The 25369-nt window shown below is 48.3% G+C and overlaps 6 protein-coding genes; 4 read left to right on the plus strand and 2 right to left on the minus strand.

The window, feature by feature from the left end:
• Positions 1 to 400: 400 nt before the first annotated feature.
• GSTUM_00006762001 (uncharacterized protein) lies at positions 401 to 2722 on the plus strand. XM_002838931.2 has 5 exons: positions 401 to 665; positions 812 to 911; positions 977 to 1093; positions 1160 to 2399; positions 2451 to 2722. Exons 1-5 carry the CDS (start codon positions 503 to 505, stop codon positions 2469 to 2471), a joined length of 1641 nt encoding a protein of 546 aa, XP_002838977.1. The 5' UTR covers positions 401 to 502; the 3' UTR covers positions 2472 to 2722.
• A 235-nt stretch (positions 2723 to 2957) lies between these two features.
• GSTUM_00006763001 (uncharacterized protein) lies at positions 2958 to 4111 on the plus strand (the record flags this gene model as incomplete). XM_002838932.2 has 2 exons in its annotated part: positions 2958 to 3147; positions 3212 to 4111. Exons 1-2 carry the CDS (start codon positions 2995 to 2997, stop codon positions 4109 to 4111), a joined length of 1053 nt encoding a protein of 350 aa, XP_002838978.1. The 5' UTR covers positions 2958 to 2994.
• An 854-nt stretch (positions 4112 to 4965) lies between these two features.
• On the plus strand, positions 4966 to 6221 carry GSTUM_00006764001 (uncharacterized protein; the record flags this gene model as incomplete). XM_002838933.2 has 3 exons in its annotated part: positions 4966 to 5158; positions 5226 to 5620; positions 5711 to 6221. 3 exons carry the CDS (start codon positions 4966 to 4968, stop codon positions 6020 to 6022), a joined length of 900 nt encoding a protein of 299 aa, XP_002838979.1. The 3' UTR covers positions 6023 to 6221.
• Positions 6222 to 6238: 17 nt separating this feature from the next.
• Positions 6239 to 7978, minus strand: GSTUM_00006765001 (uncharacterized protein; the record flags this gene model as incomplete). The annotated part of the gene is made up of 5 exons (XM_002838934.1): positions 6239 to 6724; positions 6770 to 6832; positions 6879 to 6953; positions 7002 to 7300; positions 7348 to 7978. The coding sequence occupies 5 exons, from the start codon at positions 7976 to 7978 to the stop codon at positions 6239 to 6241; spliced, it is 1554 nt and encodes a 517-aa protein (XP_002838980.1).
• Positions 7979 to 13607: 5629 nt separating this feature from the next.
• On the minus strand, positions 13608 to 17159 carry GSTUM_00006766001 (uncharacterized protein; the record flags this gene model as incomplete). XM_002838935.2 has 6 exons in its annotated part: positions 13608 to 13941; positions 14009 to 14556; positions 14634 to 15792; positions 15853 to 15878; positions 15927 to 16977; positions 17052 to 17159. 5 exons carry the CDS (start codon positions 17157 to 17159, stop codon positions 14024 to 14026), a joined length of 2877 nt encoding a protein of 958 aa, XP_002838981.1. The 3' UTR covers positions 13608 to 13941; positions 14009 to 14023.
• Positions 17160 to 18267: 1108 nt separating this feature from the next.
• On the plus strand, positions 18268 to 21659 carry GSTUM_00006767001 (uncharacterized protein). XM_002838936.2 has 4 exons: positions 18268 to 18993; positions 19087 to 19570; positions 19703 to 20406; positions 20555 to 21659. The coding sequence occupies exons 1-4, from the start codon at positions 18730 to 18732 to the stop codon at positions 20966 to 20968; spliced, it is 1866 nt and encodes a 621-aa protein (XP_002838982.1). The 5' UTR covers positions 18268 to 18729; the 3' UTR covers positions 20969 to 21659.
• Positions 21660 to 25369: the final 3710 nt, after the last annotated feature.

Raw genomic sequence — 25369 nt, forward strand, 5'->3', positions numbered from 1 at the left:
GTCATGGATGTGAGGAAAGAAGACATCGGAAAGCACTACGTATCGGTGGGTTTATCAATCAATTGGGAATACGATGCGCCTAGCATTTTAGCCCTTCTCCCTTCTCCGGATTCGCACTGGATGATCTATTGGAGGTTTGCAGTATCATACTACTCGTAGCACAAGTGTCGTACTTGCTTGGTCCCTGCTTGCTCCCCCCCAAAAGGACACATATCAGGAACACTTTGTGGCGGGTTGCAAGGGATCCCTCGAGCCCTCGCCAAAAGACCACAGTTTCCTCTGCACAAATTCCACCAATCAGGGCTAGTAACCCTCACCTAACCCTACTATGGCCGTGAGCCCGCCTTTGCATTCAAGAAGACCTCGCCCAGCTCTTTCTTTTCGTTCCTCTGTCCCTGCCCACCACAACAACGCTCCCTCCACCACGTAGCCCCCTCGTTTCATTCTTTTCTGTATCCATCTCCATCCAAAAGGAACACTGCTCTTTTTTAGATCCACGATAATGAAGCACTTCAAGGAGCTCACCGCCGCTGTCTTGACCCTGTTGGCTACCGTTGCATATGCTCAGGATGGCGAGGCCCCCTCGGCTCCCTCAGATGTCAATACTCTTGGAAAGGAGACCTTCGACTCTTTTGTCACGGAACACCCATTGGTCCTTGCTGAATGTAAGTTTGCAATTCCTTTATCGAAGCTTTGGCAAACGTGTTCTTTTTTTGGGCGTTTCTAGCCCCGAGGGCCTCACGCACACAGCACACTTGAGATTCCAAGCGAAAACTCGGAATGAGATTTTAGCTAACATCAATTTTGTCAGTTTATGCCCCTTGGTGTGGACACTGCAAGGCTCTTGCCCCAGAGTATGAAGATGCTGCTACAAAGCTGAAAGAGAAGGAGATTCCTCTTGCCAAAGTCGAGTACGTGGTCTTCTGTTCCGGATCTTTATTTTATTTTTTAGAACCAATCACTAATTTCCGCCTAGCTGTACCGTTGAGGCCGAGCTTTGTGAGAAGCATGGAGTTCAGGGATACCCGACCCTTAAGATTTTCCGTGGCCCAGATAACTCCTCACCATACACTGGCCAGAGGAAGGCTGATGCGTACGTCTCCCAATTACACCTATATATCACTGTTAGATGCTTAATTCATCGCTAACCATTCGGCAGTATCGTTTCATACATGACAAAGCAGGCTCTTCCTGCTGTCTCACTCTTGGACAGCGATACTATCACTGAGTTTAAGACTGCCGATAAGATTGTTGTCGTTGCCTATCTCTCACCTGACGATAGGGAGAAGAACGCCACCTTTACTAGCGTCGCGGAGAAGCTTCGTGATAGCTACCTCTTTGGTGCTACCTCTGACTCTGCTCTTGCTGAGGCTGAGGGTGTCAAGGCTCCCGCTGTTGTTCTTTACAAATCCTTCGATGAGGGAAAAACCGTCTTTGATGGAGCCTTCACCGCGGAGGAGATCACAAACTTCGCTAACCTTGCTTCTATCCCTTTGATGGGCGAGGTTGGCCCAGAGACCTACTCTGGATACATGGCCGCCGGAATTCCACTCGCCTACGTTTTTGTTGATAACGAAGAAATCAAGGAGAAACTTACTGCCGCCATCAAACCAATTGCCCAAAAGCACAAGGGCAAGATCAACTTCGCTACTATTGATGCTGTCGCCTATGGTGCACATGCCGGCAACCTTAACCTTGAGGCCAAGTGGCCCGCTTTCGCCATCCAAGACACCACAAAGAACCTCAAGTTTCCTTTTGACCAGGAGAAGGAGATCACCGAGCAGTCTCTCACCGAGTTTGTTCAGGATTTCGTTGATGGCAAGGTTAGCCCTAGCATCAAGTCTGAATCCGTCCCGGCGACTCAAGAGGGGCCGGTTCACGTTGTTGTCGCCAACAACTATGACGAGATTGTCATGGACAAGGACAAGGATGTCCTTCTCGAGTTTTACGCCCCGTGGTGCGGCCACTGCAAGAACTTGGCTCCCAAGTATGAAGAGTTGGCTGCCCTCTACTTCAACAACCCTGAATACAAGGATAAGGTAATTGTCGCTAAGGTGGACGCTACTGCCAATGATGTTCCTGTCGAGATCCAAGGATTCCCGACCATCAAGATGTACCCCGCTGGCGCAAAGGATTCGCCAATTGACTACTCTGGTTCCCGCACTGTTGAGGACCTTGCCACCTTCATCAAGACCAACGGTAAATACAAGGTTGACGCTTATGTCGCACCTCCACCAGAGCCTGAGGCCGAGGAGGAGGAGGCCGAGGAGACCGGGGCTGAGGAATCAGCGGAGGAGACTCCTGCCGGGTCAACCGCGACAGCTGCTACTGAGACTGCTAAGGAAGGTGTCAAGAAGGCCACCGATGCTGCACAAGCTGTTGTTGGCGATGATGACGATGTAGGTATCTCTCTATCTCGAGAACTCCAACTCCTGCTAACAACCTGATAGGTAGCTCATGGGGAATTGTGAACGCTTGTATTTAACTAAATTTCGAGGCGCATTGTTGGTGGCGAGGGTCGGGGTAATGAGGTCTTGTGTCATTCCATATTATTGACGCAGGCTGCTTACGCGGTTTTTTCTTCTTTTTTTTTTTTCTCCTTCCAATGAACCGGTCCCTTTTCTTGCTCCATGGGTTTTATATGCTTTTACGATATGGGTTTCTTTTCTCAATGTGACTGTACAACGTTTTCAAAAGTTATCGCATTAAAAACATCTAAAAATATCCGTTGGGAATGTGCTGTGATTCTATTGCAGAAAGCTAGCCTTCTACCGGTATCACGGATGAAAAATGGCATTCCGTCTAATGCATCCTATGCGAGTGATATGTGAGGAACCTGTTGTGTTTATCGTAGGCTAGGCGTTGCGGCTCTTGTGAGTCGATATATTGGCGTCACGTGAGACAAGATCGGCTAGAATAGCTTGGCTAAGCTCTTGGTTCATGCCAGCCAGTCGTCCCCGCCATTCATCGAACATCATCATCTACGATATCCACATGTCTTGGCTCAAGAAGTTTCTACCAGTTGCAGAAGAGGCTCCTCGGGGGTTTGGAGCGGGCTTCGGCTTTCAAGTGCTGAAGAATACCAGCCCGCTGTTAGAAATAGAGCCTTGGTTCGATTACATCTGTGGCATCAATGGCCGACCGATCGTCAGTCCCTTCCATTCCATCCTCACCTGTCATCAGATATAGAGCTAACCCCCCCTCCCGACAGGAAGACGGAAACGCCATGCTCTTCAAGCAGGAAATCGGAAACTGCGCAGGCCGGGACGTAACCCTCCGCGTGTGGAGTGCCAAGGGTCAACGCACACGGGATATCATCATCCCTCTCCCGCCCGATGCCACGGGCCTGGGCCTAACCCTGCAGTGGGTCTTCCTCGCCGCGTCGGAGGACGTCTGGCACATCCTGGACGTAGCGCCCAATTCCCCGGCCGACCATGCGGGCCTGCTCCCCTACGGCGACTATATCATCGGCACCCCGGAGGGCGCCGTGCGCGGGGAGTCTGCCCTCGGCGAGCTGGTGGAGGACTTCATCGAGCGCCCGCTGAGACTGTACGTGTACAACCACGAGTACGACGTGGTGCGCGAACTGGCCATCACCCCGCGGAGGAATTGGGGTGGGGAGGGCGCTCTGGGTTGCGTTTTGGGGTTCGGTGCGCTACACCGTGTTCCGCCGCCGCTGACGGAGCCGCCGAATGCGCCCGGGGAGACCTTATTCGATTCTGGCGGCGGCGGCGGCGTGGCATCGGAGGTGCACTCGCCGGTGGATCAGCCGAACTTTATCACTCCCGCTAATATGTACCCCGCTGCCGCTACGCGGACTCCTCCCCCACCTCCTCAGTTCAGGACACACTCCCCCGTTGGCGGGCACTACCTGCCACAACCGCCGAAATCGGGCTCCGTAAGACATAAGCCCAAACACCACGCGCACCACATGAACCCTTCTGCCATGGATGCCTTCATGCGCGAGGAGGAGCAGAAGAGCAGGGAGTTGGACTACTCCGGGTCTGGAAGGAGTTCTCCAGCTGCGGGGCCGCCACCTCCGGCCAGGGGTGGCCCCCCGCCGCCAAGAAGGATGGGAACGCCGTTGGCGCATGCGACAGAGTTAACTTGAGGAGCAGGGGAATTGTGATAGATTTGGTTCGCGTGGTGTGTGGTGTATTTCTACTGGATTCTTCTCATTTCTTTTTATGCGTAGAAATTTGAATGTCCGCTTTAATTGATTGTGATCCTAACTTATTCTAGCACGGCAGACGATTCATGTTGTCTTGTGATAGTTTCCGTACTGCCATGAGTCAGAGAACTTGCTGTTGTTGCGGGATTCGGGCGCAGCAATTTCTGCACGGGCCTTCTAGTTGCGACCTGTGCTTAACTTGCGATACGGCACAGCACACGCTTCCTTGGCAATTCCCATTTACTCGGGTATGGATGTAAATGATGGGACGGACAGGGGTTTTTGAGTCCGGGCGCTCCTAACTGTCAGAGGGAAAAAAATATTTAATTTGGTAGGAGCGATGCCAGGAGGGGTAAGAAGCTTTGATATAGCGAACCCCTGTCCGTCCCATCATTTTAATCCATACCTTAGTACACGTTACCGTGCAGTACATCCCGTCGCGTCACGCGAAAACCCATGACTTCAACCGGTACTTCAGCTCTTACTTATCTTACACCCCCTATCTTCTTTCTTCTGCTTCTTCCTCCACCTCCCTCTTGATCCATCCAATCGAACAAGAATAGTAATAATAACCACATAATCCAATGTCCCCAACGACCAAACGCAAGGCCCCAGAAGCCGATACGCCAAAAACCACAGTTAAAAAGGCTAAATCGATCACCTCCTTCTTCACACCTGCCGCCCCCTCCAGCGGCGGCCCTTCATCCTCGACGCCCAGCTCCTTCAATAAGGAGAAATGGCTGTCAAAGTTGACAGCGGAGCAAAAGTCGTTGTTGGAGCTGGAGATAAACACGATGCACGATTCCTGGCTGTCCGTTTTGAAGGACGACCTGGTAACGAACGAGTTCTTGGGCTTGAAGCGCTTCCTGAAGGGTGAGAAGGAGCTTGGGAAGAAGGTTTATCCTCCGGAGGGGGATATCTATTCTTGGAGTAGATATACGCCCGTTGGGTCCGTGAAGGTTGTCATACTTGGGCAGGACCCTTATCGTACATTCCCCCCCCCACTTCCAAGCATTTTTGTCAGGAGCTGACAAAAACAAAAACAAAAACGCAGATGGCGCAAATCAGGCTCACGGTCTCTCCTTTTCCGTACGCCCTCCAACCCGTGCGCCACCTAGTTTGAAGAATATGTACATCGCACTGAAGAAGGACTATCCGGACTTCACACCCCCGGCCGGAGGCCTCGGCCTCCTGACGCCGTGGGCGGAACGCGGCGTCCTGCTGCTGAACGCGTGCTTGACCGTGCGCGCCTCGGAGCCCAACAGTCACGCCAACAGGGGGTGGGAGAAACTCACGCAGAAGGTGATAGACGTCGTCGCCGCAAGGAAGGGGGTGGTCTTCCTCGCGTGGGGGAAGCCGGCGGAGAAGAGGGTTGCGAAGGTTGACAAGAGGAAACATGCAGTTCTGCTCGCCGCACATCCCAGTCCGCTCAGTGCATCCAGGGGTTTCGTGAGTCTTACCCCATTCTTCCCGGCGACTGGTTGATTGGTTGATGTGGGGTGGAGGCTGATTAGTTTTCTTATTCTTTTCGGGGGATAGTTCGATTGCGGCCATTTTAGAAAAGCGAATGAGTGGCTGGTTGAGCGGTATGGTGAGGATGCTGAGATCAATTGGAGCTTGGCAGTTACCGTCGTTCAGAAGAAGCCCGTCGCGAAGCGGAAGGTGGAGGAGGTGGAAGCCGAGGAGGTTGGTGATGATGAGCGTGAGCTGTTGGAGACGGGTAATCGCGAGGTTTCCAGAGTGAAGAAGAAGAGTCGTGCTAGGGATTCTCTGGGTGAAGTGTTTGATGAGGATGAGGAAGCAGCCATGATCGAGGCTACTATTGCTGCTGAGGTATCCTTGGGGTCCTGAACTCTCGTTCGTGGGGATTACAAATATGCTTGTTTAGTTTTCGCAGTTACTTTCTTTGATTAATTTATTTTTCGCTTGGTGCGGCATCTCTTAGTATTGCTATCACTACTGTTGTCACCAAAGCCTCTTCTAGGACCCGGTGCATGTGTACAGTACCATCATTATTCTCCTTCAAAAGAAAAACATCTCTATCAAAAAAGGTTTTTCCATTCTTCACTAGTGCGCAAACAAACCCTTCGCAGCCCCCGCATCGCCGGGTCTCACATAAGTATATCCAAGGAAGGCCCCTTTCTTCCTGGCCTCTAATATCTCCTCCCCGTACTCTTTATCCCGGAGTAACATATCCTTCGCGCGAACCTGCAAGACCTCCGATTCGACTGAGGACTCACCACTAACGTTCCTGCTGCTGAAACTTTCGGTAAAGTACTTGGTGTCCGTATCATCGAGTAGCCCGTTAGGTACGAACGGGGGTATCTGCATATGCAATGTTCTCCAGTTTACCGTGGCAAAAAAGGGATGTGCCCTAATCTCTTCCGCGCCGTTTGAGTAGACGTAGTTGGATAGGTGGTCACTTGCGTCGTTGACGCGATAGGCTGTGGATCCGAGGCGGGCCTCTTTCTCGCATATGAGGGAGCGGATTAGGGATTCCATCTGCTGGGACAGGTGGGCAGTTGGGTCAAGTGCTAAATGTTCACTCCAATTCTAGGCTTGTCAGCATAGAGATTGACTGCGGCTGGCAAAACTGACCAACACTTTGATTCTAGACTCCTCTCTACTCTCAGCGTCGAATGGCGTGTATCCAAATAGGATCTGCAATCATTAGGTTATCTCATCTTTCTGGAATGTATATTCATACCTCATATGTTATCACCCCAAGACTCCACCAGTCACATCTGGCATCATACGCTTGTTCTCTGACGACCTCCGGAGCCTGGGCTAAATCTTAGCGTGACACCCACACCACTGATCATTGACCTACCATGTACTGATAAGTTCCAACGACGCTCCTCGCCATTCTCCTCCTCCCACTCTTATTCCTCCAACTAAGAACTCTTTCCCCGTGAGGGATGGTTGACACTTTGGTACTCAATACTCCAGCCAACGCGTTTCCTGTTCTTTTATCAATTGTGTCCCCACCGACACTGACCTGTGTTTTCTTGACCAACCCCCATCTCTGTTCCTCGAAATAAGCACTATCATGTGCCCAATGCCCCGAAAAGGCTAAACCAAAATCACAGATTTTCAAATGCCCTGACGCTGTTATACAGAAATTGTCTTCTTAGTGTTAGCGAAATGGAATTAATTGATGAAGAAAGGGAGCAAACCAGGTTTCACATCCCGATGAATAAAGGAAAGCTTATGCACCTCTTCGATACAAAGCACCATTTCGGCAACATAAAACCTTGCGATCTCCTCACTCAGCACCCCCTTCTCAATCAAGAATCCAAGAAAGTCTCCACCAATCATATATTCCATAGCAAGGTATAGATTCTCATCATCTTGAAAACTTGCTATCAGGGGCACAATCCACCTACTCCCTTCACCAGCAACGAGCAAATCCCTCTCGGCACGAAGATGGGCCTCCTGTCCGTTTTTCAGCTGAACCCCCTTTTGTATAATCTTGACGGCGAAAACACCGCCTTTCCTGTTTTCCATACGGGCAAGCTTGACACAACCGAAAGAACCCTTTCCGATTATTTTCAAGACGTTAAAGTCTCTTATCTGCAGCCTCGTCCGACACCGCCGAAGATATTCCGTTTCCTTTGCTCTCCAGTCGTCCCAGCACCTCGCTGCTTCTGTGGACCCTAAACCCAATTCCTTGATCAATCTCTCAGCGGCTCTTCTCCGTAGCGATCGTGGAGATGGCGATGCTAGCATTTTGTTGAAGTAAGTCTCCAAGTAAATTTTTGCGTTGGAAGCAATCTCCAAATCTCTTAGAGAGAGGAGTGGCTCCATTGGGGAGTTGCTGACTCCAATCCTTTCCCCGGGCTTGCGAACTATCATCGTTGCCTTGGGGGTTGGGAAGGGTGTAGCCGGGATGGCATCAGAGCGAGAATAACTTCCCGTTGGGAGGAGAGCTGGCTCGGGGAATATTATTGGTTCTGATGTGGGATGATGAGGAGTTGTGGTTATGTATCCAGTACCCTTTGGGTGTTTGTCTGAGAGCAGTTAGTCCTTAATTGATAGAAGAGGGAGATGGAAGGCGGATTACGCTTGAAAACACCAAATACTCGACGGAGCAATTGCTTTGGGCAGGAACCTTCTTGCTCCCAGTGGGGTTTCTCGCAACCGTCTTTTCTCCATTGGGCTGGAATAGACATGGTACTCACTACAGAAACTTTGGGTTGGAATTTGTGTTGATGTGGAGATAGAAGAGTGAAGGGGGAGGAATCTCGACGGCTAGCTCTAGTTTGTATCCAGAAGCTTCGGGGGATGGGCTGCGTGGCCTCCGTAAGCTGCAAGCGTAGATTGATTCTTGAGGGGAAGGGAGTAGCATACACATGCATTAATTGGAAAGATAGGCTCGGGATGATACACATTTCGTAAGGGAATGAAGGGAGTGGCTTTTCTACGGGGTTTTTATTGATGAACAGGACGTAGATGGTTTTACTTGTTTGATATCTTCTCTCTTTAGTCTTGTCTTGTACTTTCTTGTTCGCCCCGTTCAGCTAGTATACATTTTTTTAATACGCTTATCATTCTACCCCCGCTAGATTATCTCTAATGTGTTCACGTATTCCGCTGAGAAGTGGCACCGACTGGAAATTAGCTGGAGGCTTTAGGCCGCTGAGTTGCTGGGCGGCACAACTTCTGAGAGAACTAATATATCTTCCTGAAGTTCTCAATGCACTGTATCGCAAAGTCTCCAGGACACGACCAACGGATTACTGGAATGGCTCACGTGCTGTATGGAGGCATTCACTGCCATGAGTATGTGATTGGATGGAGAGGGGTGAGATTGTTCATATTAGTAAAGAATATCTTGCTGGTCCCCGAACACACCAAGCAGTTCATCACAGGATCGCCAAACCCAACTCCGCTTGGTCTACCCCCGAGTAGCCAACGGTCTCCACACAAATCACTTTCCAATCTGAGATTATGGAATCTTGTATTATTGGACTGGTCTCGGGGTAATTGTCGAACCCGGATGAACACTTCGTGGAATGATTTCTGAGAGGATAGCTGAAATGGGAAAGAGGAATTAGGCTCTACCTAGCGTGAGCGACAGGACAGGGCATTTGATCCCGTTAAGGGCCTATATCCCCCAGAAAGCCATCCCTTTCTTTCCGAACCCCCTCCCGATTCAAGTTATACGCGATAATTGAGCTTGTTTTTAGGTCAAGGAAGAGGAAATGACTTAAAGTCCTCCCTCACAAGAAACCACAAATTACGAGCAGAGGGGCTCGTTTTCAAACAAAAATCCTATCACCGTCTTTGGGTTAGGGCGCTCCTTGCTGCCTATATTCCTTGGTCTGCGTTCGGTTTTCGATCATGGATGGCGGGGGGAGGTCCAATCAGCTCCGAGGTGCGATGTTGAAAAGGGCCAGAGGGAAATACGACTCCTGGCTCTATAGAAACCTGCAATTATGAGATCATGGAAAAGGGTTTCTGATGTTTCTTGGGGACGTAGTAGAGTGGAACGTGCTGCATCCTTGTTAGCTAGGTGGCAAGTCATTTATTTCTACCTCTCATGGTTCGCGGTTCACATAATTTACCGCTGGCTTCCTGGGCCTTCCCACACAGCTACACACAATGCTAGAAGGCCATAGCTAAAGTGGGTCTGGTGTTGGAATGCGGTAGGCTCCTGGAAGGAAGTTGGGAATAATCCAGGTCGTAATGTTGCGTGCTGAGCGGAATCTGCGTTGAGAATTTTGCATTAGTACTACTGGGAAAGTACTCAAAGGGTAACCTTATATTTTTTTCGAGACCTGGGATAGTATTAAGCCTTCCGTGTGTACAGCATTACTAGATTGATGAACGAAGGCATGGAATTTGGGCTCCGGCTTGCTTACATCATCCCGGATGTCAATTATTACCTAACTTGTATTCTAAAAACCCCCATAGGAAATCATCGAGACCGTTGCTGTCCAATTCCATGACACTGTTGTCAATTACAATGAATGAGAGCCTTTAAATGCTAATGTTGCGATCTCATCCCATTCTAAATCGTGAAGCTATCGGTATAAAATCCTTCCCATGCCCACCTCCCTTACCTTCTTGTTATATTCACACATCACAAAGCATCATTCCAGCTCACACAACATCAAATAAAGTTACCTTATAATAACGACCGCTGACAGCTACATCCCCTCTCTATCAACATGACTTCTAGACGTAGCGGAAAGAGCCGTGCCTCCTGCTACAATGGGGGAGCTAAAGGACCTTTTTACTGGTGCGATTCCCATCGCGACTACCACAAAAACTGGGATTATGTTGAAGATTCTCCTGTGTATTCTGATGAGGACGATATCTACCATTCGGACTCCGAGGACGACAAGCAGTTTGCCAAGGAGGCCTCAAGGAGTAAGGGAAAATGGACTGCTTCGATAGGTTCTTCTTCGGGAGATACTTACAGGCGTCGTGAGGGACATGGAAGTAGGAGATATGCATATGAAGATGAAGACGAGGATGACTATTACACAGGCCGTTCCTCCCATTCCCAATCCCACAGCTCGAGGCATCCCTCATACCACGATTCGGAGGATTATCCAACCTCTCGCCGCACCCGCCGTTCTGATGACCAACTACCTCCAGACGGACATCGCCGGGACTCCCGCCGCCAACATGACCCTCCTTCCACATCTCACCGCAGACACTCGAGGCGCACCAATTCTCCCTCCGGGGAGCGCTCTAGGGTTCGCCTCTCACCTTACGGTGAATATTTCACGTCTCTCCAGGATTCTGCGGACCCAGGTGATGAAGTGATAGGTTGTTGCCACGACCGCTCCTGCATTGTCTGTTCGCAGCGCTATGTACCTGATGAACCTGATGAGGATGCTCCGCCACCACCGCCTTATAGTCGCTATCCTACTTCTGGAGGCCCGTCCGGTGGCAGTGGAGCTCGCAAGGAAGTTAGGTGGGCCGATGAAGAGGAGGAGGCGGAGTTGATAGTGGATGATTACTAGGAGAGCTAGATTAAGTATGGAGTCCGGATTGGAGGGGCGTTATATTCGGCAATATTTATGGAGGATGAAGGGGAGAGTGAGGGAGTGGAGCACGGAGGCGGAGATTACTGGCGATTTTCATATGTTCACAAGTGACAGTTGTCCTTTCCCGACGATTCCAGGGAAATATTTGGTCTTAGATTAATTGAAATTTCGGTGCAAGTCAAATAGATACTTGTCACCATGATTCCAGATATCTAATGTGTTTTTCCACGTGAATATGTCGGCATTGAATCTCTCAGGTAGAGTACAGTACGGCCAGCAAAGCACCGCCCGAGGCCTCGAGCGGTGGTGTCTTCCATAAGATTTGGCTCACTGCAGTGCTTTGGGTCACTCAAGTATTTTATATTCAAACCTCCCCTTCCTCCTTCCTTGCATTCTCCCCTCAGTGCTGATCCGTTTTTTCAAGGTCGGTAGGGACACACTCGCACGTGGCGAGAAGGGAGAGGGACTGGGGCGTAATGTTGGGCCATGGACACAGGGCAGCGACTACCTCAGATGATCCAGCCAGCACGCAGATCTACTTACTGTATCATACAGTATTGTGAAACCATCGGATCATGCTCGATCACCTCGATAGTCGCCTACACTTGACATTTTTCTAGCTGTAGCCACAATCGATCACTCGATCGGGGTCTACCGATTTCACTAATCATTCAATCACTGGGAACCCTCTCGATCAGATCATGATGGAGGACAACCCCCACAGTTCTGCTCGAGTAAGCATTCTACTGCGGTTATGATACCGGCACTTGTGCCCCCCTTACAGGCGTGCCGCAAGCTGGCGGGAGAGCAATTGTGGTCTTGGGGCGCAGGCATAGGGTAGCGACCTTACCAAATGATCCAGACACGCTATTGGCTCATTCAGGGATTGTGCACACAATCGACTGGGCTCTGGGCACCGGGATGCGGAATTGCGCTGGTAATGATATACGCAGGTGTCGGAGTCTAGAGGTGTAAGAGTCAGGATAAATGCTGGATGTCCGATCAAGTGCAGATATCCAAAGACACTGGAATAAGTGATGGGGTGTCAGGGGGTGATTGTGTAAGGCCAGCCATTGGGGGGGGGGGGGGGTTCTAAAGGGATGTGATATATGACTATCTGTGCACTGGGCAGAATGAGGGTGTATTTAAAAGACTATCGATGGCATCTCAATGTGGTAAGCACGGGTGTGTGGAACGATGTGGGGGGAATGAATCTGTAGTGAGAACATGCTGCAGATCAGACATTAGGAAAGGAACTGCATGTAGATATTTGGATATGGAATGACAAGAGTGGTGAGTGAGTGAAAGGTATTAAAACTGGAGACATTTCTTTTAGAACTGAGACAAGATATTGGAATCTGTTTGCCGATTGTGAGAGCTAAAAGTTATATTATTATACTAAAATCCCTAATGTAGTAATATGGCTTGAGAGGATCAAGTAATGTTAATATAGCAGGAAGAAAGGGCTCTGTCCGGTATCCCATAAGACCACCAAACCCAGCCTCACAGGTAAGTTATGATGTTGTGATACAAAGTATCATACATAACAAGCAAAGATGGGGATACTTGATCTACGATATCGATAAACCGAAACAATCAGATATCATAATATTATGATAACAGCTCGGTGAACACCACCTACTAAATAAATCCCACAAATCTAAATCTAAATTCATTGCATTATTGTGACCCTTTTCCCCAACTCGGTACAAAACTTATGCCTATAAAACGCCGAGACACGATACCGGAACGAGCAAATATGGAATGAACGACCGACACCGCGTTTTATTTTCATTATCGCTCACACGGTCGGCGGAATGTGTGAACTCTTTGTTGGCTAAGCTAAGACTAACGATAGGACTCACTTCTCGATCCACCTCTCTCCAATGCTCTTCCGCCAATGTCTTCCCCAATACTCGTAATTCATCCCCCCCCCGCGACTTCACGGGACATCACTCTCTCCATACTCCCCACCACCTGCTATATGATACCCAAGCTGCCGGGGCAACCCGGTACCCGAAACGAACCTGGGGTAATAGGGTATCGAGTGACATCCGGTGCACAGGAAAAGTCGAGAAGTAGGTAGGGGTCACTAGTACTGTACGTTTGTGCCGCATCCCACGAGTAGGTTAGTGGGAGTATTCCCCGCTGAGGGGACAGGCCGCACTGCCTAGGTCGGTCTATAAGCTGATGGTCGCCAGAGGTTGGGGTGCGCGGGCGCCATGATAGGGTTAGTCTGTGAACGCTCCCGAGCATCATACCAGGTGTGCCTTGTACGGCATGGAACTAGCCAGCTTTACGCGAAGTGATTCTGGTGCCCGAGAGGGGGATGGGTACTAGGGTACATTGTCTCCCCGTGCCCAAAGACAAAAACCACCGACCACCCCATTTGCACTCCCCCGGGCCCGATATTCATAGTATACGATAGTATAATACCATAAAAACTCATTTCATACTCGCAAACTTTCACAGGTATCTTTTCGTCCACCGGGAATAACCCCCCCTTCCCCCGCCCCACGTCCAGCTAGCTAATAATACAATCGAAGGATCAAAAGGGAAAGAAGAAAAAAACTGCGCAAGGGGTTCCATTTCTCACATTGCCTTTACGAAACGACAGACGCCCAAACTTTACACCATTTTTTACGAACCCCAAAAAAAGAAAAAACCCCAAATACCCATTAGAGCTTTATGGAAGAGAGAGAAAGGAACCCCTCCCCAGGAAGAAACAAGCAGATGACTAAAAGGTTCTTGCAATGACTCGTTGTAATTCTGTTTTCACTCAATCAGAATACTTCCGGGCGGCCAGGTGCGATACTCGCGGGGGCGGCTAACACACCTATTCCAAATCCTATCAAACATTCCCACTATACCCGCCAGCAAACTCCCTTCTTCTCTGGGCCCACTTCCTCCCCTCATCGACCCAAAATACCGAAGTAGCGATCGCTAGTAAAATCCCCAAATCCTTAAACGACAGCGTTTCCGTCTGGAATATATTCTGCAAGCCGGGAACATAAATAACCGCCATCTGTCCGACGAGACATCCGATAACGGCATAATTGAACATTTTGTTCCCGAAAATCTTGATCTCGCCCTTCAATATCGATTTCGATTCCGAGCGACAGGACAACGCGAGCGCCATGTCAAACAGAACGAAACAGGTGAAGGTCATGGTGGTATCACGTGCTGTGACAACACCATCATGCATTTCCAGGACGTAGACAAATATCGTGCCGAGTAGGATAGTTAGTGCAGAAGTGAAGATTCGCAAGAGGACGGGTCTGGTTAATATTTGCTCGTTGCGGGAACGTGGTGGTCGCGTCATCACGGCTGGGTCTACTGGTTCCACTCCTAGGGATTGTGCGGGGGGGCCATCCATCAAGATATCTGTTTAAAAGAGAAACGCTGGTTAGCAATCGGTATAACGCGGGGACGGAGGTCGCACAAAGAGAGGTAAAGCCTACTTATCCATAAAATTTGCATGGGATTTAATGGGTTGGGCAGTCCGACAAATGTGCATAAAAGAACCAAGCTCAAGGCGGCGATGCTGGTACTGAGTTGAAAGGTTAGGAAATTTTGAATGTTGTAAAAGATTCCTTTGCCTTCTTCAATAGCACTAAGGATAGTGGAGAAGTCGTCGTTGGTTAGAATCATATCAGCTGCCTCTTTAGCCACATCGGTTCCCTGCAATCCCATGCTGATGCCGATATCTGCCATTTTAAGCGCAGGGGCATCATTAACCCCATCACCCGTCATGGCCACAACTTCTCCCCGCGACTGAAGTGCGCGCACAATTTTCATCTTATGTTCGGGAGAAGTGCGGGCAAAGATCGTCGTAGTGGCAATTGCTTGTGCAAGTTGAGCGTCTGTCATAGCATCTAAGTCCTCACCTTTCAAAACAGGCCGCACAATACCGCCGTGCCCATGGCTGTCGGGAAGGATTGGCATTCCAAGCTTCCTTGCGATCGCAACCGCGGTTGTCTCGGAATCACCGGTAATCATCATTACTTTAACACCGCCGCGCATCAATCGTCTGACTGCAGACTTGACACCCTTTCGAGGGGGATCAGACATGCCAACTGCCCCAGCAAACGTGAGGCCCCTAAATATGGGATCGTCGTTTCCGCTGGCATTCCCAAGATTCCCCGGGATCGGAGAGCCTTGAGCAAACCCTATGACTCGTAGTCCTTCTGATGCCATTTTTTCAGCAGCCGCCAATGCATTCTTCCGTTGTTTCTCATCCAAAACAATCTCTCTTCCCTCTCTCGTCAGGTAGGCATCACATCTTGCAAGAACATGCTCAACCGCACCCTTGATATATGGCTTGCGCTCACCGTCCTCATTGCGAACTACGGCGCCCATCCATTTCCTTTCAGAGGAAAATGGAATGTCTGTTACTCTTTCGGTACGTTGCCTTGCATCGGAATCCCCGAATGCATCCATTAAATCCAACAAAGCAACATCGGTGGCATGTCCAACGAACCGAGAGTCAGTGCCGGTATTTGTAATACCAATTGCCGCAGCCGCCACAGTCGAAGCACTTGTTGAGGAAAGCCGAGCATTGTTACATAAATTGCCAATTCGTATAATGGCTTCTGTCGCAGCATCCCTGGTGATAGGGGGCTCAAGGAGACTCGCTTTTTCCACTGGCAATGGAAGATCTGGTGTCCATAATTGGGTGACGGTCATGTGGTTCGTTGTTAGGGTGCCTGTCTCCCGTTAGAAGCTGCTGCAATTAGATTTGTAAAATGTAATACCAGTTTTATCACTGCAAATAACGGAAACACATCCCAAGGTTTCTACACTCGGCAATCTCCGTACAATCCCCCCCCGCCGTACCATCCGCAGCACTCCCAAGGCTAATGTCACTGTTACGATGATTGGCAAGCCCTCCGGTATAGCCGCAACCGCCAAAGAAACCCCCACTTGGAACATGTCAAGCCAGCCTCGCCCTTGCCATAATCCTAGGAGAACGATAACTCCAATAACACCGAAACTAGCATAACTTAGATCTTTGCCCAGTTTATCCATGGAACTTTGCAGAGGAGTTTTAGGTTTGCTGATTCCGGCAAGCATCGCTGTGATTGTACCGAATTCGGTTTTGGAGCCGGTGGCTATCACTATTCCTTGACCATTGCCGCTGCGTACTAGTGTTCCCATAAATGCAATACATGTCCTTTCAGACACGGAGATATCCGACAGAGTAGGATTAAGCGCATCCCGTGGGGTAACGGCTTCCACCGTTTTCTTCACGGGCTCGTTCTCGCCGGTCAAATTGGACTCATCGATTTCTAAACCGGCTGCATTGGTGATACGGATGTCCGCCGGAATTCGATCCCCAGTTGAGAATATCACTAGATCACCCGGAACCAATTGCCCAGCCATAACAGTGGAAGATGCGGGCGATCCGGATTCTCCATCCGCGGGTCTACCCCGGACTAGATGCGCGTAATGGGGAACAAGCTTGTTCAAGGCCTCCAAACTTTTCTCCGATCGGTACTCCTGGACAAAGCCCACGGCAACAACAATGACCACAGCCAAAGTGATGCTTATTGCATCCTCCATATTTCCCATCATGAAAGAAACCGCTGCGCTCCCGAGAAGTAGGAGGATGAGGGGCGATTCAACAAACTGCTTGAAAAATCGCACATACAACGACTCGTCATCTCCATGGGGCAGTTCGTTGGTCCCGTGGATCGATCGACGGTATATAGCATCTTGAGAGGAAGTCAGACCATGTTTCAGGGAAGTTTGGAGCTTCAAAGCTGTCTCTTCGGGGGTGAGGAGTGCGTAGACCGCGGAGGGGGGCTAAAGGAGAACCCATATCAACAGGTGAGCGATAAAATAGGGCTTGGGAGGAAGAAGTTGAAATCTAAGCTTACGGATGCTAGTGACACATTACTTCCGTTGGCAGAAGCATGAAAGGGCGACGCGGTAAGGCTGCGGAGTGGGATTCCAAGCGGGGTGTTTGACCGAGGTGAAGAACCCATTTACCTCTAGGGGCAATAGGATAGTGCTTCCGCAGTGGGGAGGTGTGAGATGACCGAATTCGGCGGCGTTGCGGAAGCTACAGCATCAATCGAAGCGATGATTATGAAGGGTATTCCGTGGGGCGCTGGGCGGAGGAGAAGGCGAAGGCGGAGGAGGCGGAGGATGGAATACTATTGAAAAAGGAAGGAGGCTAAAGGAAGAAAGAAGGGAGGGGAAAGGGAAAGGGAAAGGGAAAAGAAAGGAGTAAGAAAGGAGCCACCGCTTTCTCTGTTCTTGGTGGGAGGTTGACAGGCAGCGGGCAATGCACATGTAATCTAAGGCTGGTGTTGCGGGCAGCGAGTAACAGGTACCAGCGGTGAGAGGGGGTGAAGGACGAACACGAAGGCTCGGTTACAAGGGTGGTGTCACAACGCCAGGCTATTTCCAGAAAAGGCGCGGAGGCCCGTCATGGTTCCTGGTTGCCAGCATCAGGCTAGACTTGAGACATCTACAGTACAATACCGGTACGAGTACTGAACCAGGACTCGTGCAGTGCTCCTACAGTACGGTAAGGTACTGTACGTGGGCACAAAAGGGGATCGATCAGTGACTTTGTGGCCATTCGGTATGTAAATATGGGGAATGCGATGGCGGATGGATGACTATATTTTCTGGCACAGGTATGCGAACTGAAAGGCGTTTCTTTCCCCATTGAAGGCTTGACCGGTTCTGTGGGTGGGAGATCCAAAATAGCGAATTGTGTGGACGGGCATGGGTATAGTACGGCATTGGTAATTCAAGGGTAGAATGCCGCAAGAAACGGAGGGGAGGGTAGGAAAGCCCATAGGCCCTGGTTAAAGATGTCTCCACACGTTTGATTCCTTTCTCCCCGGCCTCGGGAGCGAGTCTCGCTCATTCCTGTGGAACGTCAGGCGTCAGGCGTCAGGTCAGAGTTGATTGTATCCCATCCTATCTGATAAATCTTATCTGATCCATCGATCAAGATTAGATTTCCTGATCATAAGTTATCAGATGCGAATACCTGCCTCCTCTGTCTGTTATTTGTGATACCGACACAAGCATTTCGCAGTCCGCATCGCCTCCTCCACTGGCTAACATTCCCACATCCCTCATTTCAGACGACTCAGGCCGTCGCTCTTCACCACCACTCTTCCGTTCATGCTCTACCAAGCTTCTTTCTTCAATCCTATCATAACCCCACCAATCCTGCTCCCCTTTTCCCCTTCCACCGTTGGTAATCCTTCGGTGTGCTCCAGTTAACCGCCGCTGCTTCTGTCTTTTTGGCGCATCGTCCTTCATTTCCAACTCATTTCTCCCACCTTTTTCGTCTTCCTGTCACGGCGCGCTCTGGTGTCGCGTCATCGGTTGGCCAATCTCCTTTTCCCGCGGCAAGGGGAAAGCCTAGACAATAGTAGAGCGGGTAGCCGACCAATTCGTCACCTCTCCCAGCCCCCGTAATAACAAACGCGCCCACTTCCGTCCACGTAGGCTTCACCTCCTCCTCGCCTTGCAATCCGTGAAAGTTTCTCCTCCCTTCCTCGCTTTCCCTTCACCCTCGCTACTGTCACTATGTTTTATTCAGAAACTTTGTTGTCCAAGACCGGGCCTCTGGCTCGCGTCTGGCTAAGTGCTAATCTCGAGCGCAAACTCTCGAAAACACACATTCTACAATCTAATATCGAATCGTCCGTCGGTGCTATTGTTGGTCAGGACCAGGCTCCTATGGCCCTGCGTTTGAGCGGCCAACTACTCTTGGGTGTCGTCCGAATCTACTCTCGCAAAGCCAGGTACTTGCTCGAGGACTGTAATGAGGCCCTGATGAAGATAAAAATGGTTCGCTCCTCGTCTATTTAACTCTACCACCTTCCCCCCTTCACAGGCGGTCTTCTAGTCACCCATGTGTATTCCTAACGCGTCTCTTTCCAGGCCTTTCGCCCGGGCGATGTTAATTTGCCTGCCGGCGCTACTGCACATACCGCTGCTCAACTCACGCTCCCCGATGCCATCACAGAACTTGATTTGCTATTGCCTGACCCAACCCTGGATCTGGGTGACATAGGCGAATTACCCTTCGATTCCGATGCGCATCTGTCTCGAAGGCAAATCATTACCCTTGCAGAGGACAGCAGCCAATTTCTGCAGGAATCCATCGAAATGGAAGTGGGGCGTAGGGGCCCCGAAGGGAAGGATATCGGCTTTGGTCTGCAACTTGATGATCTCGATCTTGATGTTGGCGACGAGGCTGAGACCCCAAGGCCACAGCGAGCTACCCCCGAGGTTGGAAGGAGAGAACTCCCGGCGAGGGATTTTAGAGACGACCTGTTGTCGGAAACTATGGAAGTGGAATATGAGGCAGAAGCAAAGAGGGATGAACCTGAGATAGGGCTTGCGCCCCCGGAGGAAGATTTGGGTCTGGAGTTTGAGCCTGGCATCGGATTCGAAGGCGAGATTGGTCTAGGTGAAGGTGATCTGACAATTCTTGGGGCGCCGAGTGAGGTTGGTAGAGCCTCCCCTGTAGCCCCACTTCAGATTGAGCCGCCAGAATCAGTTCATGAAGCCCCATCGATTCATGATGTTCCGCATTTCGCACGTGACTCTTCGGAATCCCCGCTTTCTTCAGCCCGTAGCAGCGTTGTGCGCGACCTCGAGGCAGACCTTCAACAGCAGGGCAGTTTTGTGGATATCAGCTATATCGACGAGGCTCTTCGTGAGCCGAGTGAGGAACCGGAAGAGATACTCGCACACCGACGCCAGGTGCGTGGGAGAAGAGTTATGGTTGACTCTGTGACGGAAATTCGCGCGAAGCAGATTAAGGCTCAACAGGAAGATCGCAGTAAGATTTTGATTGAGCCTAACTTTTTGCCCAGAGATCCCGGGCTTTTGGCCCTCTTGAGCTTGCAGAAGACTAGGGGTTTCGTGCAGAATGTATTTTACCCCAAGAACATAGCCCCCGAATTGGCTAGCTTCTTGAGCCCTGAATTCGTGAGAAGGATGGCCGAACTCAAGAGAAAGAGGGAAGGTGAGGGTGAAGAAGCTATGGAGCGTGCCGAGGGCCCGAGCCCGGTGAAGCACCCTAGATTGGAAATTGAGGAGGGTGAGGAGGAAATCTTGCCCCCTCCTGAGGATGTGGAGGAACGTGCCAGAGCGGAGGCCGCAGCAAGCCCCGAAGAAGGCGCAGGCGATGAAATGTTTGAATTTCCTCAACCCGAACCGGCCCCACCAATGGCTATGGAAGAGGAAAGTTTTGTGGGATTACCTGGTATGATACTCTGTTTCCCTGCACACCCAACACCCGAGTCGTATTTCTGTGTGGCTGATCGTTCCACCTATAGCGCCATCCTCCCCGGCCGCTCTACCTCCCCTTGAGGAGGCCTCTCCCGAACCTGAAGTCGAGCTACCGCAGGTCGCCCAACCCCTCTCTCAGCAAACGCGAGCCGCCGTCCATCTCCTGAGAGAACAATTCTCCGAGCCCTTGGCAAAGAAACAGGTTGTCTTCCAAGACCTCCTCCCCCATGAATCCACAACTGCAACCGACGCCACAAAGATGTTCTTTGAAGTGCTCGTCCTAGCTACCAAGGACGCCATCGGTGTAAAGCAAGACGGTGGATTCGGCAGGATTGAGATCTCACCGAAAAAGGCACTGTGGGGCGCCTGGGCGGAGGAGAAGGATGAGCAGCAGATCCAGGAAGAGAAAGAGCAACAGCAAGAGGAGGAGAATGCGAAAGAGGGAGGAGAGGGCCAACATCGTGGCAGGGAGATGGTCGTTGGAGTCGGCAGGACTGCGGCTGAGGGGACTGCGGCTGCCTGAGTTTTCCATAAATAATGGGGATAGGGGTTTGTTACGGAAAAGGGAGTTGGGTGTTTTTCTTCTCTTTTTCATTTCATTTCATTCTTTTGCTTTTGTTTTACCTCCACCCTTCGTATCACCTCTTGCTTACCAACCTGGATGGGTAATGATCTTTTTCTTCTTTTGGACAGTAGTGGGAGGGATGTTGACCTTTTGGAATTCTGTGAAAAAGGGTTGGTAGTGGCGAGCAGTATGTGGATGGGATAGGATAGACAAAGATACCATATTCGAGTTCGTATTGGGGGGGAAAGAGAGAAGGGAAGAAGGAAAGAAGGGGAAAAAATCATATCCTTGATGATCTCTTTTCTTTTATCCTTTTGGATTGGATCAGAGGCTAAGTCGTTATTTTGTTTTCTCATGTTCATGGACAACCTCTCTTTCTTTCTTTACCTTCCTTCTATGCGCCCGGTTGTGTGTACTGTATGGGTTGTATATTACAGCAAAGCAGAGCAGAGCGAAACAATGCCACGAGAAACGGAGGAAGTTTTTCTTTTTTTCTTTACTTTACTCTGCTTTTCGAGGTTCCTTTTTCCTTTGTATTGTTCTTTTTGAATCGTGTATGTTTGGAACCCCTGCCCTGGTCTTGTGGGGGTTGTACTGTACTCTATGTTGGTTCCTTGTACTCCGGGTAATATAAGCTAGTTGAAAATTGTTTTTGGATTTTGACATTGCAATGAGCAAATTTGGGCCTTGTTGGGCACGCCAACTTTGATAAAGCAAAGCATTCAAGTTACAAGCTCCTGGTTGCAGGGCGTGCGTTGCCCAACACCTTTAATAATAATAAGAATAAATGATATAAATTAGAGAGGACAAGAGAAGTATTCCTTGTAAGGCATACTTAGATATTGCACATGTGACATATTTAGGAATCATGTGGAATTATGAGTTACAACTATTTATAATTGAATGAATAGGAGTAAGTCTTAAAAGACTTACTTGAATTTCACATATATGACTATCAGGAGTCATAGGACTTTGAAGCTTAAGATTATTAGTTTAGTGACAGTGTACATGACTAAGTTTAGATTAAAGTCATGTGATTTGATAATTATATACATAACTAGGTTTAGGGTTACATGATTATACTATTTTACATATAGGATAGTTTGTAGTTGCTGTATTAAGTGATTAACGCTATTAGTAGTTGGACAAAAGCAAGGATTAGAGTTGTAAGAGGAGGTCTATATAAGAAGGAGGTTTATACCTAGTTGTATAGCTTCTTATACAATTATCTATTGTTTTTTCCTATTTATAATTATAATAATATTATAAATAAAATCTTTGTTCTTAACTTTTCATATACCTGTAACGATCCCCCTTCGGATAGTTAGTTGTTGGCAACAGAGAACGATACCTCTCTTCTTCTGTCTTCTTGCCTTACAATAGCATTAGGCCTCTGCTGACATTACCGATAGTACAAGACCTTTGTCTTCTATCAGGAATACCTATCATAAGCTTTCTCTAACTCTCCTTCTTGAAGAGTATTCTTATCATAGTAGCAATAAAGATGGTGATAATGATAAAGAGTATAAAGGTGATTGATATTTGTTAAAGTAATAAGTAGAGAAAGTACTTAGAAGTCAATCTAATTTTATTTAAACTCATACTACTAATACTGGCATATGATGAGCTCCAGCTAGCATAGGGATACTGCTAACTGGTATACTACTAATCCTAAGCTAACCAGATCTACTACCCAGCACCTACTATCCCCAAGTTATGCCTGCATGAGAACTAATTACAAGACCATCAAACAACCCAGCTCTCTCCCTGGTCCAAGTCTATAGCCCCTCTGGTAAGGAGCAACCTAGCACTAAGGGTGGCTGAAGTAGAACAAAAGACCAACCTGATTAGGTTCCTCATCCAACAAACATACAAACACTGCCACTCAGTCTGAATACTATCGTGCAAAACCTCCACCATAGTAGAAAACTAACAAAACAAACTAATCCTACAGATGATACAATTGCAGGGAGGAGGTAACTAACATGTCCACCTCTCATACCTGTATGACAGGCCATCTATTCTATGAACCCACTTTGCCAGTTGTCCCCGAAGAGCATACCGGTAAGGAGGACCTGTACCTACTACCAGTTCTCCAAACAAACACAACAAACAAAGGAAATACATAGAGGTAATGATAGACCAATAATGGTCAATAGTATCTATCTCCTACTAGTAGTGCCATGCTCCCTCCCGCTAACCCCGTAGCCAAATTAAAGAAATTAAACAAGCCCCACAAAACCTACCATGCAAGATCTAAACAAGTCTAATCAGGTGGTTATAATCCACTATGTATGGTTAGGAATACCAGGATCTAATACCTAAGAGTCACCCTAAGAAGGGTAATCTCATCCAGAATCGGAATCTCTGGTCTCCAATGCCCCCCTCCGGCCCACTTATGGGCCCGCATGTTATCATATATATCTATTTCAGTTGCATCCTGTGACTATAATATTACAGAATTGAAGGTATTAGAATAATACTGTATATGTTGCTGCCGTCCATCCGACCAGATCCTGTTCGCAGGTTATATGAGAGGGAACCTTCAGCTAGGTCTGAGAAGTAGAATGGAGTAAATTGGTCATTGACTCAGAGAGTTACTAGGCTTCAAAAATGTAATATCTTTAGTATGAGCTGTAAGTAACAGGACATTATCATACAAAGAGAGATATCAAATAATAAAGAATCTCAATAAAAGACCAATACATTCACATCTACCCAATAATATCTAGAAGAATCTAGAACTCTGAGGGACACTACCATAGAAGCTAATGGACTTCACAGAGTGTTACAACTAGGTTTTGGAATACGATGTAGTTACAGGAATAATGTCTAATACAACAACAGTTGTTGAAACCCTGTTACTTAGAGTAACTAAGGGTTGCTGACCAAGGGAATATTTGTCAATCCGGTGGAATAGTTTTGTGCGAATTAGTAGGAAATCCATTGAAAGATATGTATCAATTGAGTAAGGAGTTATAAAGATTTGAAGTCAGAAGAACTAAAAGGTTACAATTACGACTACCTTTGGAGATGCAACTCGCAGATAAAACTGATCATTTGATTAATGACAGAGACAATTGAAACCAGCTGAGTTCAACTTAAAAGAACTAGACTACAAGTCTAAAGACTCTAATGATTGGAAAACTACTATTGAGAACAGTATGGTTCCAAGTTAGTTATATTGTAATAGCCAAAGAGAGTGTGGTGATTTTCACGGTCTTCAGGCGTTCACACCTTTTAAGAATACCCTATATTACAAGTTATAATCAGAGAGGTACATAGTTGTATACTAAATAGATGTAGTCCATAAACACTCAAATACAGAATATAAATATCCAAGTGTCTCTCAAGCTTTAGACATCATCAAGCAATGGAGAAGAAATCTTAACAATATAATATTATTTTTATGACTCTATCTTACTTTACCGAATTGACTTTGCTCATAGTAGTTAAAAATGAAATGAGTGAATTCGAGCCTTCCTAGACAATCTCTGTCTACAGAAATGAAGCTTGGTTGGCTCAGATAATTCTAAAGTCTATCCAATTATCTTCTCCTAACATTCACACAGGTGGCTATCAACCCACTTTGCTGTCAGTATTCGGCAGAGACAACCTGATAGACTTCAGAATTGTCTAGGCCAATGGAAATTCGTTTCTGTAGATGGAGATTGTCTAGGAAGGCTCGAGTTTGCTCTTTTTGTTTATGACTTACTAAGAGCAAAGTAGATTTGGTAAAGTAAGATAGAATCGTAAAAACACTATTATATTGTTAAGGTCTCTTCTCTGTTACTTGATGATGTTTAAAGCTTTTGGAGGCACTTCGATATTTATATTTCATGTCTGAGTATTCGTGGGCTACTTGTATTTATCATACCACTATATACCTTTCTGATTTTAACTCGCAACGTCGGGTATTCTTGAAAGGTGTGAACACTTTGAGACCCTGAAATTCACCACACCCTCTTCGCTAATTATGATATAACCAACTCGGAACCATACTGTTCCTAATATTAGTTATTCGATCTCTAAAGTCTTTAGACTTGTGGCCTAGTTCTCAAGTTGAACTGAGTTGGCTCCAATGGTCTTTGTCATAGATGAAATAATCAGTTTTACCTGCAGGTTGTGTAACGTGTTCGCAAGGTGCTAATCACGTTATCGGTAAAGGTATAATAGTTGACAGGTGGCCTGCTCTTCCAGAGAGGAGGCGAGAGCTGAGAACTAAAGGAGGCTTCGAGGGTGTACTGAGGAACAAAGAAGTAACCGTTCAACCAAGTATATTGAAATACTGTCTGTCGAAGTCTGCCCTTTCTATCGTAGAAACAGGCGGTCTTTAAATACACAAATCTGTTCATGTCT

Source organism: Tuber melanosporum (assembly GCF_000151645.1).
Source record: "Tuber melanosporum whole genome shotgun sequence assembly, scaffold_3, strain Mel28".
NCBI lineage: Eukaryota > Fungi > Ascomycota > Pezizomycetes > Pezizales > Tuberaceae > Tuber > Tuber melanosporum.

Coding starts and splice junctions, on each gene's coding strand:
- GSTUM_00006762001 (XM_002838931.2), top strand. CDS start 503: ATGAAGCACTTCAAGGAGCTCACCGCCGCTGTCTTGACCCTGTTGGCT. Junction 666..811: donor CCCATTGGTCCTTGCTGAAT/GTAAGTTTGCAA, acceptor CAATTTTGTCAG/TTTATGCCCCTTGGTGTGGA. Junction 912..976: donor ATTCCTCTTGCCAAAGTCGA/GTACGTGGTCTT, acceptor ATTTCCGCCTAG/CTGTACCGTTGAGGCCGAGC.
- GSTUM_00006767001 (XM_002838936.2), top strand. CDS start 18,730: ATGTTTTATTCAGAAACTTTGTTGTCCAAGACCGGGCCTCTGGCTCGC. Junction 18,994..19,086: donor CCCTGATGAAGATAAAAATG/GTTCGCTCCTCG, acceptor GTCTCTTTCCAG/GCCTTTCGCCCGGGCGATGT. Junction 19,571..19,702: donor GCCCCCGGAGGAAGATTTGG/GTCTGGAGTTTG, acceptor TTGAGCCGCCAG/AATCAGTTCATGAAGCCCCA.